The 12,917-nt window shown below is 42.2% G+C and overlaps 1 protein-coding gene across 1 annotated transcript in view; it reads left to right on the forward strand.

Moving 5' to 3' along the window:
• Positions 1 to 12,917, forward strand: part of nav2a (neuron navigator 2a) — a 111,909-nt gene that overhangs the window by 16,119 nt on the left and 82,873 nt on the right. The window contains exon 2 of the mRNA XM_030096689.1: positions 9,616 to 9,733. Within this exon, the coding sequence (XP_029952549.1) occupies positions 9,616 to 9,733 (118 nt within the window). The remainder of the gene's footprint in view (positions 1 to 9,615; positions 9,734 to 12,917) is intronic.

Consider the following 12,917-nt stretch of genomic DNA (forward strand, 5'->3'; position numbering starts at 1 on the left):
TTTCATCAAATACTGGATCTGATTTTCAAAAAAAAAAAAAAGTTTCTTCATTCAGCGCAATATTTTATGGTTCACATATTGATCATGTTTGCTTCTTGGCTTTCCGAATGCGTGACTGGGTTTCCCATGCTCTTAACTGCAGAGTTCAGGCCAAGTCGTTTTGTCTTCCCTGTGCCTTGCATGGCCTCCATGCTTCACAAAGCCACATGTCTTTCATGTGCCAAACGGAGAGCAAGCAGAGACATGAGGGCTTATTTAGAGCTGGCCTGTTTCAGCCCTCTGCGGGCAGAAGCCACTTGAGAGGCCTGTGTGAGTACACCGAGCGAGGGGGTGGCGTGGCGGCTTGCTACCAGGGCCCCACAGAACCATCCGCGGTGTATCCTGTTGGCTGCAGAGAAACACTGACATTAGATCCAGCTACTGTGGTGATGGAGTGGTGAGAGGAAGGAAGGAAAAAAAAAATCAAGAACAAACAATGCATATGTGCTGTCAGAAGGTCCCTCACCATCACAGTTTATTGTCTGAGAGAAGAGGATGGAATCGTCATGATCTTTAGTAAAGTTGTGTTATTTGCTGAAATAAATGTTCATGACATGGAGATTACATTGTCATGATTTGTCTCTATGATTTCAAGTGGTTGCAGGTTTGTTCTCACATTCTCTCACGGTGTATATGCTGAAGTGTCCTCCAGTAAAACACCATATCCCAAATGGATTGACCACCTTGCATGGCAGCTGTCTCCATTGAGTGTGTGAGTGTGTGCCCGCGGAAGTAGAAATCCATTGCATTCAAAGCCATAATTTGGAGGAAGCAGTCAATAAATATTTTTGAACTTTGATTGAGTCTTACGGTATAAATCCTGGCCTTTTTTGACTGGCCAGTCTGTGGAAACTTCAGCTCTGGAGCAGGAGGGCAGCAGCTGGCAGAGCAGACTTCAGCTCTCTGTTGTCATATCATACACTGGTTCCTCAGAAGCCATCTGTTTGCCTCACAGACTGCTCCCTTCACCCGGCGCTGGCTTACCTCAGCTTAGGAACTTTCTTAAACTCATAGCCTCAGTGTATTAGGAGCGACGTAGAAAGATGAGGTTCTGTTAGATAAGTGGGACACTGTCACCCCTTGCACCTTTGTCCCACTGTCTCCTCATCCTGCGTCCTTCTTTTGGATAATTGTGTGAATGAATCCATCAGTTCATCCATCATTCTCCCACCAGCCATCTGCTCGCAGGGCCAGCCAGAGTCAGAGGGGATGTTTCACCACATGTCACCCTCAGCCTGCAGCAGCTTGGAGAGAGGCTGAGGCCTTATTGATGAGATCAGGCAGCAGGGGTGATCTTCAATGAGAGCATGGGGCTTTTTTAGGTGGTACTGTACTGCAATCGATCAGGTTTATAGTGAGTAAAGAGGTCAACCTTCAGTCTGAAAGAAGCAGAAACAAGAACAGTGAAAAAGGCCACAGAAAACTGCTCACTCCTTTCATAGAGCACCCTAAGAAATATTTAAAATACCAAGAGGTTTAACCAAAGGATATTTTGAGGGCTGTTTGAAGTCAGAGAGAATTATACATGTTCTTAAATGCTGCTCTGTGACCTGTTGAAGCAAGTTGTGTGTGTGTGTGTGTGTGTGTGTGTGTGTGTGTGTGTGTGTGTGTGTGTGTGTGTGTGTGTGTGTGTGTGTGTGTGTGTGTGTGTGTGTGTGTGTGTGTGTGTGTGTGTGTGTGTGTGTGTTTCCTGATTATCAGCACATAACTTCACTGGCTAAAGTTTAATCACCTGATGATATAAGATGATGGCTGGATTCAAAATACAGTACAGCCTGACACCTGAGACCTCCCGCGTTTCATGTTTGTCTGCGTGTGTGTGTGTGTGTGTGTGTGTGCGTGTGTGGGCGCTTGCTGTGATTAGCAGCACCAGGTGTGCAGGAAGGAAGCTGAAGTGCTCTGTCAGTCAAGGTTAGGAGCTCTGTCTCATTCAGAAAACATTACATTTTTAGCTTCTGTCGTAGACACAGAGGGCAACATGCACTTTGAAACAAACATGCATTACAAAACAAGGTGAAACCTGGCATCTTTCAGAATTTCGTACATTTTTGTAAAATGCGCTCTTTCACCTCAGAAAGTCTGGTGAATCTTTCTCACTCGAAAAGTGTGTGAAAAACCTCTGCCGGGCATGTACGGTACATGCTGAAGATTTATTTAATTTCTCTATTGCTCCAAAATATCAAAGCTGCACTTCTGAGTTATATGTTCGTAGTATTTGTCTGTCTGAGTTGCAGCAGGGGGAACTTGGTCAGGGTGCGTGACTCAGACAGGGTGAGTGACACCCAGAGAGGGAGAGAGAGGTAGAGACAGTGTCAGAATATCTGAGGCTTCAGCAGGAAAGACAGAAACAAGAGAGCAGAGCATGTAAAGAGGAGTAAAGCCAGACAAGACGTTCACATAAAGACGTGATGGAGGCCAGACTTAGCCTTTAGGACTCAATGTGCTCGTCTTTTTTTCTGTAAGTAAAGAGATTTTCAGTTGCTTGCCGCTCACTTTGATCGTCCTCATTCCCGTGATGGCGGCGTACGGCGGCCTCTGGGTGCCAGCCAGGACGTACAGCCGTTTCTCCTGCGAAAACTACAAAGTGGTAAGAGACCTGGGTCGAGTGTGAGGAGTGAGTGAATGAAAGCACGAGTGCAGTTTGTGCTAATCCACCTGTTGATGACAGTAACATTTAAAGTGAAGATGGAGTGATCCCATTTACCTCAAGAGTTGTCTCCAGGGAACGTAAGAGGAGGAGATTTAAGAGGTCAGCTGGAAATAGACACGTCCGAGGTGGAAACAGATCTCCGGGAGCTGCAAGGAATTACTTCAGAAGTCTCTGAGGGAAGCGGGTTTTTTTCTCACTGCAGCGACTGAATGAAACCTCAGTGCTGGGATTGAGTTCTGCCTCATAAACCTCTGGCCATCCTAAACTCGGTCTCCAGAAGAGGCCTTCATCTTAGCTGGCTGCATGTTTGATTTCCTTTTGAAAAAGTGGAGGAAAATGCTGTTATCAGAGCATGTCTTCAGCAGACTCAGCACTCGGCGTCATTACCTGAATTATAATGAAAGGCGTTTAAGTCCTGGCTCCTTATGAAAGCTTTCAGTGAGAGATAGCACTTTATGGCAGCTTTGGTCCTGCTGTGCTCTCTTTATAGTTCATGCTCGTGTTGGGAGATTAGTTCATAATGGCATGTTAAGCACGGTGCTTTTCAGCTTGCTTACTGAACCCTGGAAGTAATAAGGCTGTTAGTCCTGAAGTTATCAGCATAATTGTTGCTGTGCCGACTCTGTATGTGAGGCTGGATGGACAGAGCTCAGGGGTTGTGGTTCTCTGCTGTGTGGAAAAAGTAGCTTCTGGTTTGGAGCTTTGGAAGACTGAATGAATCTCAACAAGTGCAAGAAACTGTCAACCCTCCCAGATATGAAAGCATTCAATGAAATTTGAAACACTTCTTATTTTCTGTTTGGACTTGAAACCATAGTTTAGTTTCTCTGTCCTGATTACAGATGGAATACCGCTGCCTTCCACCATGATTTGCATGTAATACATGAATAAATGTTCATTTTCTTCTTAAAGACTGTGACTGATGAAAAGATGTTGTGATTTTTTTTTCTCTGCTGGGTATGAACAGTTGTTATGTGGCTCAACTCCTCTGAGACTGAATCTTTCTGGGAGGTCACTGTCAGTGACTTTTGAGCAGAAAACCATCCGGTCTACGTCTTTACTCGCAACCTTGATCATAAACCTTTGCGTTAGATCTGAATGAAGGAGAGTGATCTGGGACCTAGGATCCACTAAAGAGATTATATCTTGAGTAAGGCCCGAGAGAGCTTGGTTTGCCTCCAAAGAGCTGAAGTAATTTATGGGGAAATGATAACTGGGCTTTTTTGAGCTCCAAACGGAGGAAACATCTGCTTCTATCCAGCTCCAGTGTGCACTGATGCATATTGGTCCCTAAGGAGTATTTGCACATCTTCATTCAAATCTTGAAGGTCCAAAATAAAACAATTTAAGAGTGTGTAGAAAGACTTTAGAGAAATAAATGAAGGCAAATTTTCAAACTGTCATTGACTGAAGGAACTTTTTATGGCCTGCTGGCTGCTTTCTGTTCCACTGAATGCGTCTCCTTTGACTTTTAGATGCCAAACTGATACCTAATGGTGACACATTTGACAAAACCTCTTCCTGTTCAAACGTTTCATCACTTGATGAATTGGAATTGAGCGTGAGTTGAGGAAATAAGGCAGCGCCTCTCAACTTTCTTACTCACCAGCAGAGATGCAGGTGCTGACAGTCTGCTTAGAAAACACGGTGTCACTTATCGAGTCTGTGCGAGTGCAAACACTGACAGAGATGAAAGAGCAAAGTAATACCAAGTAGTTTCACCTCCTGAGTGACAGCCGGAGAAATAAACACACACACACACACCTGGCCTCAGCAAGTGCATCCATTTATCTCCTCCCACTGCGTGAATCAGCCTCCGTCACGACGCGTCACAGCGTTTGCTGAACTTGTGCATTTGCGCTCTTTAATTTTCAGAGCGGCCTCCAGTTCAAGGGCACGCTCTCAGTGTGATGCACCGGCCGCCCTCGCCCTCCGTCTTACCCAGTGACCCCGGCGCTGCAGGGGCAGCCTGTGTGCGTCATGCCCTCCTGCAGCCCGGTGACTCAGCACGCCGAGGCAGCGGGGAGGCTGGAGGCAGACTCCGGCGTTTGTTAGCGGGACACAAAAAGATGCAGCTGTCTGATCGAGTGACTCACGGCTGTTTGTGAGAGGCTTTGAGGAACTGACGGTGTGTCATTTTTGAAGACTTAAATTAGATATTATTGTGAACATGCACATGGGTGCAGGCTTTCCGTGCGGTGCATGGTTACGAATTGATGGTTGGCATGGAGGCAAAGCGTGGACGGCTGTTTACAGGGTTGTAATTAAATGTCAAGATGTCTGTTTACACAGCCTTGTGCAGGAGGCCACATGTTTGTGTGTGTAAATGCAGTGATAGAGTGAATCTGTTTTATTTTAGCGTCCCTATTAGCATGTGCAAAGCATTTTTGCACTCTCCCGAGAGTCCATGCTCAAAATATGAAACAATACTTTGCATCAAAGCTCTAAAAGCTGCAATTACTTTCAAGTATTTACATGAATGAGGACATTTAGAAGCAGCTGTAGCTTTCCCATTGTTCTGAGAAAGTTCAAAAAATCACTTTGGGTGCTTTTTATTGAGGTAAAAGACATTTTGTCCAGGAAAGTATCATGTCCCCAAGCCAGGATGTCACTTGTAATGAGTCAGTGTCGTGCAGCTTTCTGGTGACGAGAATGTCCGTGACCCGTCCCTATTTACAGCTCCACAGAAAGATCGCCCAGTCCAGGGGGGAGAGTGGCTGGATTAGTGGGAGTTTCTGGGAATGGAGGGTTTTTCCCATTTCTAAATATGTATCGTCATCAGTTATGAATCCATGACTGTCATCGCATTTACATATGGATGTGAGTTGAGGCTCCAGTAAAATAAACAAAAGACATATTTCAATTCCATCTCATTCCAACACTTACAGTCCAGCTTTACACACAAAAACAGTTTGAAACAACCTTTTTTTTTTTCTTTTACGCGAGACAAAGCTTTAAAACCTCTTTTTCCTCATCTAATCACCCATCAGCCATGATTAACAAGAGAAATTATGTATTTATTCCAAACCTTCATTCAGCGATGTGTTTATGGATATAGTTCACTGGGTGTAATAAAGGGGCTGCTGCTCATTGGCTAGAAATTAAATCTGCCTCCTTCTTACTCGCATTGGCTGCCCTGCGATTTAATAACCACTTAACCTTTATGTTCCTTCCTCACCCATTCAATCCCTAGATTTCTTATTCGATATGCAGAGTGGTTCTCTTGATGTATGGAGCTTGGAGTTAGCAAATTGTTCCTGGATATTGAATCAATACAGACTCGGCATTCTCTTCTCTGACCATGTAGCTTTATTAAAATGTCTTCCAGATCAGATGCCTGTCTCTCATCACCCCCATCACTTGTCCTTTTATTTTCCCAGTCAGATCACAGACGTGTGGTTGAATCCACATGTAGCAGATTATCTTTGATTTGTTTTTCTCTCTTCTTTAATAATCAACTTTAATTTTGAGTTGCATGTCTCCAGCTGAATCCTTTTTATTCTGTGATGGGATGTAGATTGATGTGTGGAGTATAGTCTCATTATCCTGCATATTAGATTGAATCACTCATGCTGAAGTCCTACATCTGTAAAGTCACTGCATCGTAACTTGCTCAGTATTCAGATATTGAAGTATTGGGTATTAGAGGGGAAAAAGGTCCCTTTAATGTGATTACTATTTCAGTACAACATAAAACAAACAATAACAAGCTTTTATTAATATTGATTAAATGTTAATCTACATACTTTTGAATTTGCATGCTCTCATCACCTTTATTGAAAATTGGCTAACTTTGCCTTTAAATTAAAACATAATCCTTTATGATTTTGAAACTGTTGTGATTTTTTTGCCCCTCTTCCACGCTGCTGATGCCTCTCGCCTGACCTCGGGCTTTTCAACCCCCCCTTTTGATTTTACGCTCTGTGAATGACAGCTCCCCACCTCAACTCGTTTTTAATTACAGCACAACCCTTCAATTTACCTGCCCAGAACTACTTCAAAGGAAGCCTCGGCGGCCCCACAAAAGCTCCTGAAGAGCGCACTTCCTTTCTCCTCGACCAGCTGAGAGCCTGAATTGAAAGGAAGGAGTCTAATCCAGCTGCTTAAAGGCTTTTTTTAGTTCAGTGTGTCACTCACGACTCTTTATATAACTGCGTTCGTGTTTTGGAACGCAGCCTGTCTGATTTCAAACGTCGCTTCCAGGCTTTATGTTCAACGTGTGGTCGTGCGCACTCATAAACCTTTTGCATTTAAGCCCGTGCATGACGATGAGTGTAGATGTGTGTGTGTGTGCGTGCGTGCCTTTGAAGTGCTCACACCTGTTGTGAACCATCAGGAGAGCAGTGATTCACTGGTGGAGCGGCGTGGCAGAAAAGCTCCAGGTTTGTTTACAGTGCAAACACAAAGGAGCAGGGGTCAATAATGTGTCACACACCTCGCCCTGCACGCTGTGTGTCCATGTCTGTTTGCCACCAGGCCTTCACAAAGCTGTGCTCTCACTCAGAACTAATACAGGCACTTGAGTTTCACCAGCGTTAGAAAAGGGCTGATTTTCTTGTTTTCACTCTGCTATTTAGCGGCATGTGACTCACTTTTAGTCCTGGGGAGGTGAAGTATCATGTTTCTTTGGGCCAATACTGGAAACAACAAGTCGATTACTGATTAGTGATATATTAGATTGGATATTTGATGGCTGGCTTGCTTAAGTATGAAAATAACTGCCATCTCTCCTGTGAACAATAGCTGAAGCTTTTGTCTTTACAGTTACTATCCCATTAAACTCCTGTTCACTGTTGTTGTTGTTTTTTATTTATTTATTTATTTAATATACAGTACAAACGAATAGATAGCTATATTGGGCTTTTGATTGAATTTTGGAAATAAATGTAAAATGCATTATAACCTGCACACATGAACTCAATATGACTTTCTCAAAACTTTTGAATGAAACCGTTCAATGTTTCAGTACTTTTTGTACAACTTGATGTTTTCTTTAAAAAAAAAACAAGAGCTCGAAGGCAAGATTGAAAAGTGGTGTTTATTACATGAATCTGTGAACAAATGTCACCCGAAATCCAAATATCCCTAACTCTTTGTGAGTTAACGTCATCCTTCTCACAGCGACTCAAGCTAACTTTAATTCAGACTAACTTGAACCTGTGTTACAAACTCCTGTCGTGTATTCCCCATAACTAGTAGCTTTCCTTTCATTTAAGCAGTCAGCTATTTGTCTGCATGATGATAGTTTTGTCGTTACTTGTTTTTGTTATGAGTTCATAAATATTTTTTTTCCTCTCTCTGTTATAATCCAGCTGATGGAGCGTCTTCCTCAGGCTTACTGCTGTCATTTCAGCTGGACTCACACTGCAGACAGCTGATGTGTCAGAGCAGCAATACAATAACACAACCATGTGCACATTAATAATGCAATCTAACAGAGGAACACAAAGACATAAGTTACTTTGTCAAGATTTGAATTTTTTAAATGTTTTTTTTTTTTTTTGCAGTAACCACTAAAATAACTAATTCCTGTAGTCAGTTGCCAGATTTCACTAATCTGGAAAACACAGCTGACTTTGAAAAATCAGTAACGCAACCACTTATATCAGAACTGGGAAAAATACTCTCATCCCTTTATAGACGTGCGCATGCATGTGGAATCCTTTTCCTGGTGCTTGTCAGTTGTTTTATACAAATACATCTATGAACACACACTTTTTAAATGTATTAAAGATTGATTTGTTAGTCAAATACTTCTTTAATCTTTGAGAGACATTATTTTGTAATTCATAATCTTCTAGTTTGTCAGTGTGAATGCATCAGATTGGTCAGCAGCTCATGATTTCACCTGTATCAGAGTTTGAAGTCAAACAAAAAAAATTTTGAACAAAAGAAAAAGGTGAAAACCTGACTGGTTTTAGTAAAAAAACAAACAAAGACAATTAAATTAAAACAAAGTCGGGGTGTCCAGCTAATGTGACCGAACTGTATATTTAGAAATTTACAGTAAAGCACTTTCTGATTTGGTTTTGTCCCCTGTTTCCCAGTTGCAGGTCGATAAACAGTCTCCTGCCAGTTTTAGAGTGATTATTAGCAGCATCTGGATTGTTGGGTTTTGTGATTGCTGCTGTGTTTGTGTGAAAACCCGAGTGAGACGTAGAGGGAGTTGTGTCTTTATTTAGACAAGCTGCCGCACACGACTCGCGTCCCCCCTGGGAAAGAAAGTGCTCTGAAGTTGCTCTTGTCAGACAAGAGTCCCCTGCAGTTTACAGACGAGCCTGACAATCCCGCATATCAAAACAGATCCACAAGGTATCCATTTCTTCAACAACAACAACAACAAAAAAACCCTCCTTTTTTTTACTCTGAATAATCATTTGTGCAACTCCTCTTCAACCTTTATGTACCCTTAAAAAAAAAACTCCCCAGAAATAGAAACTCTCTCCTCTTGATGACAGAGAGCGAGCGGGTTAGAAAGAGTTTGGCGACTAATTATGAGGGCAGCCATTCAGATTATTCAGATGCTTGCTCTGCGTCTCTCCTCTCCTCCCCCCCCCAGGCAGTGAAGGGTCTTTTCTGTCCCCAGAGAGTGATGTCAGCGCGGCCCATTGAAAACAGCCGCCGTGTGCTCCGAGATGAATGCCCCGGCTGAGCACAATGGCCCCAATTTGAATACCACGCGGATGCATGCCAGATCAGAGCCCCAACAAAAGAAAGAGGGCTACTCTGCTCTCATTCAGCCGTGCCGATATTTCATTAGAGTCGTAAATTTGCTGCAACCATTCATAGTTTTTGTAGTTTTTCAAGTGTTGATGGAGTTTGGAACACATGGATGACCTGATGGGGCGGGGGGCTGCATTTTCAGGCCGGATTCTTTTTGTCGGTTCATGACTGAAGGCAGCGGTTATGTTTGTGTCTGACCGCAGATCTACACGGACTGGGCCAACCACTACCTTGCCAAGTCCGGACACAAGCGGCTGATCAAGGATCTGCAAACGGACGTCACGGACGGAGTGCTGCTGGCTGAGATCATACAGGTCGTAGGTAAGGAAACACACCCTCGACGATAACTCAGAGCTCCGGTCGTGTGGCTGAAACTCCCAAGTGATTAATGACATGTAAAGATATGGCTGATCGCTAGAGAACCAGTGCTCGATTTTTCAGCATCAAGTAGCAGACTTAACTGTTAGTGTTGCAACATGAGACAATTTACACAATTAAATGCAATATAAAGTTATGGAGAGGGTTTATATTGTCTTGCAACACAAGGGACTTTGTGGGCAAAGTGTTGAAACATCATGAAAAAGAACAAGGATGTTCTTTTATGCTTGAGCAGTGTTTATACTGGTGATACACTCATCTGGTCCAAAGATACAGAGAAAACACTCAATTATTCATACAAATATCTTCTTAAGACTTCGTTCTCTGAGAGATCTGCCTTTAATAGAACTGCTTCCAGGTACAATCAACACATTTTGAATCTCGTTGGTTTTAACATTGGTTTAAACACTGTAAAACCGGCATGTGGGACTCAGTTTCTGTGACATAACATCCACAATGTGTGCTGGGCTGAAACACAATACCTGCTGCAGTATTATTATGTGGGATTTTTATTTACTAAGAACTCCACAACGCCCCAAATAATGAATGGGTCAAAGTAGAGGCGTGAGTTCCGCTAAGTATTTCAATTATGACAACGGATCATGCTAATAAATAATAAATTTCACGGTTTTATTGGTTTTAATTTTAATATGACGTTACTGTGAGTTATGGAAGTGGGCTGCTCCTCTGTGTTTCTGACCCTCGCCTGTCCCGTCGCCGTCATCGGTCTTGTCATTTTCCTCGGCTGTCCTCTGCCTGTCGTTTCACGGCCCGCAGTCCTCCGGGCATCAGAGGCCGACAGCAGCTGACCAGTGACTCAGCATGTCAGTGACTCCCTGCTCCCCCCTCCTCCTCCTCCTCCTCCTCCTCCTCCTCCTCCTCTCTGACCCACATTTTACCCTTCATACCTCATGAAAAGATCACTTTATTCATGCTGAACAACCTTTGCATGACATACAGTTTTGAGTTGAGCTCACAGGCATCTGAGGCCGTGTTGTACATTTTATATTTAGTGTTTGTTCACATTAATGGAGCAGTGAAACATTTATAGTCATTTCCAATTTGTTTCTTTGAAATTATCTATTAAACTAACAGTTGGAAGTTAAAAACAAATACAATGCAGCACTTTGCTGATTTGTTTTTGCAGGACACTAGCAGCGTGTGGTGGTCAGGATGAAACACGGACTTGGAAAGTTTTCTAAAGACATCCAAAATTTCATCTAAAAAAACTTCAGCTTTAAAATTTCTGTCTGTTGTGACACTTTCTTTATGTACATATTATAAAATACAATGTCATTTTCAGTTTTTTTTAACTTTACTACATAATTGGGTTTTGTTTTAGTGTATACATGCACAATTTAAGTTTAGAACTGACTTTCAAAAGTCACAAAGTAAATCTTGAACTATTCCTTGGGTTAAGTGTTTGTTGTGATTTTTGTGCTACATAACTTTCCACTCCTGCCTGAGTACTGTATAGGGCAGCTCAGTATCAGCATGTGGAATAAATCCAGCCTTTATGTGAAGTAAACCAGTTCAAAGTTGTGTTTTACATCAATAACTGCTGGAGATTTATTTTGCTTCTTTTGCAGTTCTGTTAAATAAGCTGCTTTGTTTGAAAAAATGTAGTCGAGACACTGAAAATGTTACATACATGGCTTATCTGTTACATGTGTGCTTGAAAATTAAGCGTATTGGAGTGTCATGGTGGTTAACCCTGTCGGCTCACGGTGGGAGGACCCATGTTTAATTTTAGGCCAGTCTGCATGTTCTTCCTGTGCATTTGTGGGTTTTTCTCAGGATAATTAAAGATGCTGAGTTGCTCTTACATATGACAGTATTCTTCAATTAATGTCAGCTGAAAGTGGCTCCAGCTCTTGTCACCCAAACTTTGAATTAGATGGACGGATCAAACATATTGGTCATATTGATCCATCTATCAGTGGACACACATGCTCACCCTCAGAGGCTGGACTTGGTTTAATCTGTCAAAATACCAGTTCCTCTCCATTTGTGTTTCATTCCTGAAGGAAAAAAAAAAAAAAAAAAAAACCCTCACACGAGAAGCTGACTCTTGTTCCATTCTTGAACCACATCCTTCACCTCTGCCCGCCGTCTCCTGTCCTCTGGGAAAGTCTCCCATCAGACAACTGCGCTGGTGAAATCAGAGTCGTGATCTGGTGCCGGAGCAGACGAACCGGATATGAGGTCTGTTTAACCAATTTACTCCCAAGGTCAAGACCCCCCAAATTAAGATCACAAATATAAGGAGAATGTGTCCACTACTTTCAGGCCCAATCTGGAGCTTTTTAAATGATCTGGTTTGTTTCTCAGTCTTCTCTCCACAGTTTGTATGCTTTTTAATTATGCGGCTGGTTTGCAGCAGAACGTCTGTCTGCTCTTTATTTTTAGGTGGTCGCCCTCTCTTGTGGGTGTCGGTTGTTTGCACTGGAAACACGCAAAACGTAGCCACCATCAGGGGCTTTGAATTAAGATGAATGTATCGACACGTTTGGCTATTTTGAACTTTGTTTTCTGACAAAGTCTTCATTATTGAAACAGTTGCAGTAGGAATGTGATCTGATCCCAACTAACACTGAACGCATAGAGTCGATGTATATGAATAACTTAACTTAGTAACTTCAAGTGTGAATATTTAATTTGTCTTTCACTCATTGTTTGCTCTCAACATCACTTGTACAGCACATATCAGCATAAAGGTAATTCATATTGTTTTACATCAACAGTAACTCTGCAATGATAAGAAACAAGGATAAAGACACAGTACTCATGCATGTTTCCACACATTAGTCAAGGGAACAGCATGAACTGATGGATAAGGTAAAAAAAAAAAATCTAATCAACGTCCACCTAACTGAATAACTTTTAGAAGAGGGACTTAAAAAAAACAAACATTAATCAAAAAAGCTACTTTAACATGTTCTAACCACACACACACACACACACACACACACACACACACACACACACACATATATATATATATATGTATGTGTATAAAGAAAGGAGACACTATAAAGCAGTCTGAGGATTTTCCAATTCAGGGATACTTTCACTTCTTTTTTTTTTTTTAACCACAAATCAAGCTATCAAATCCATATCAACAATG

This window comes from Salarias fasciatus, chromosome 1, assembly GCF_902148845.1.
Source record: "Salarias fasciatus chromosome 1, fSalaFa1.1, whole genome shotgun sequence".
Taxonomy (NCBI): Eukaryota; Metazoa; Chordata; class Actinopteri; order Blenniiformes; family Blenniidae; genus Salarias; species Salarias fasciatus.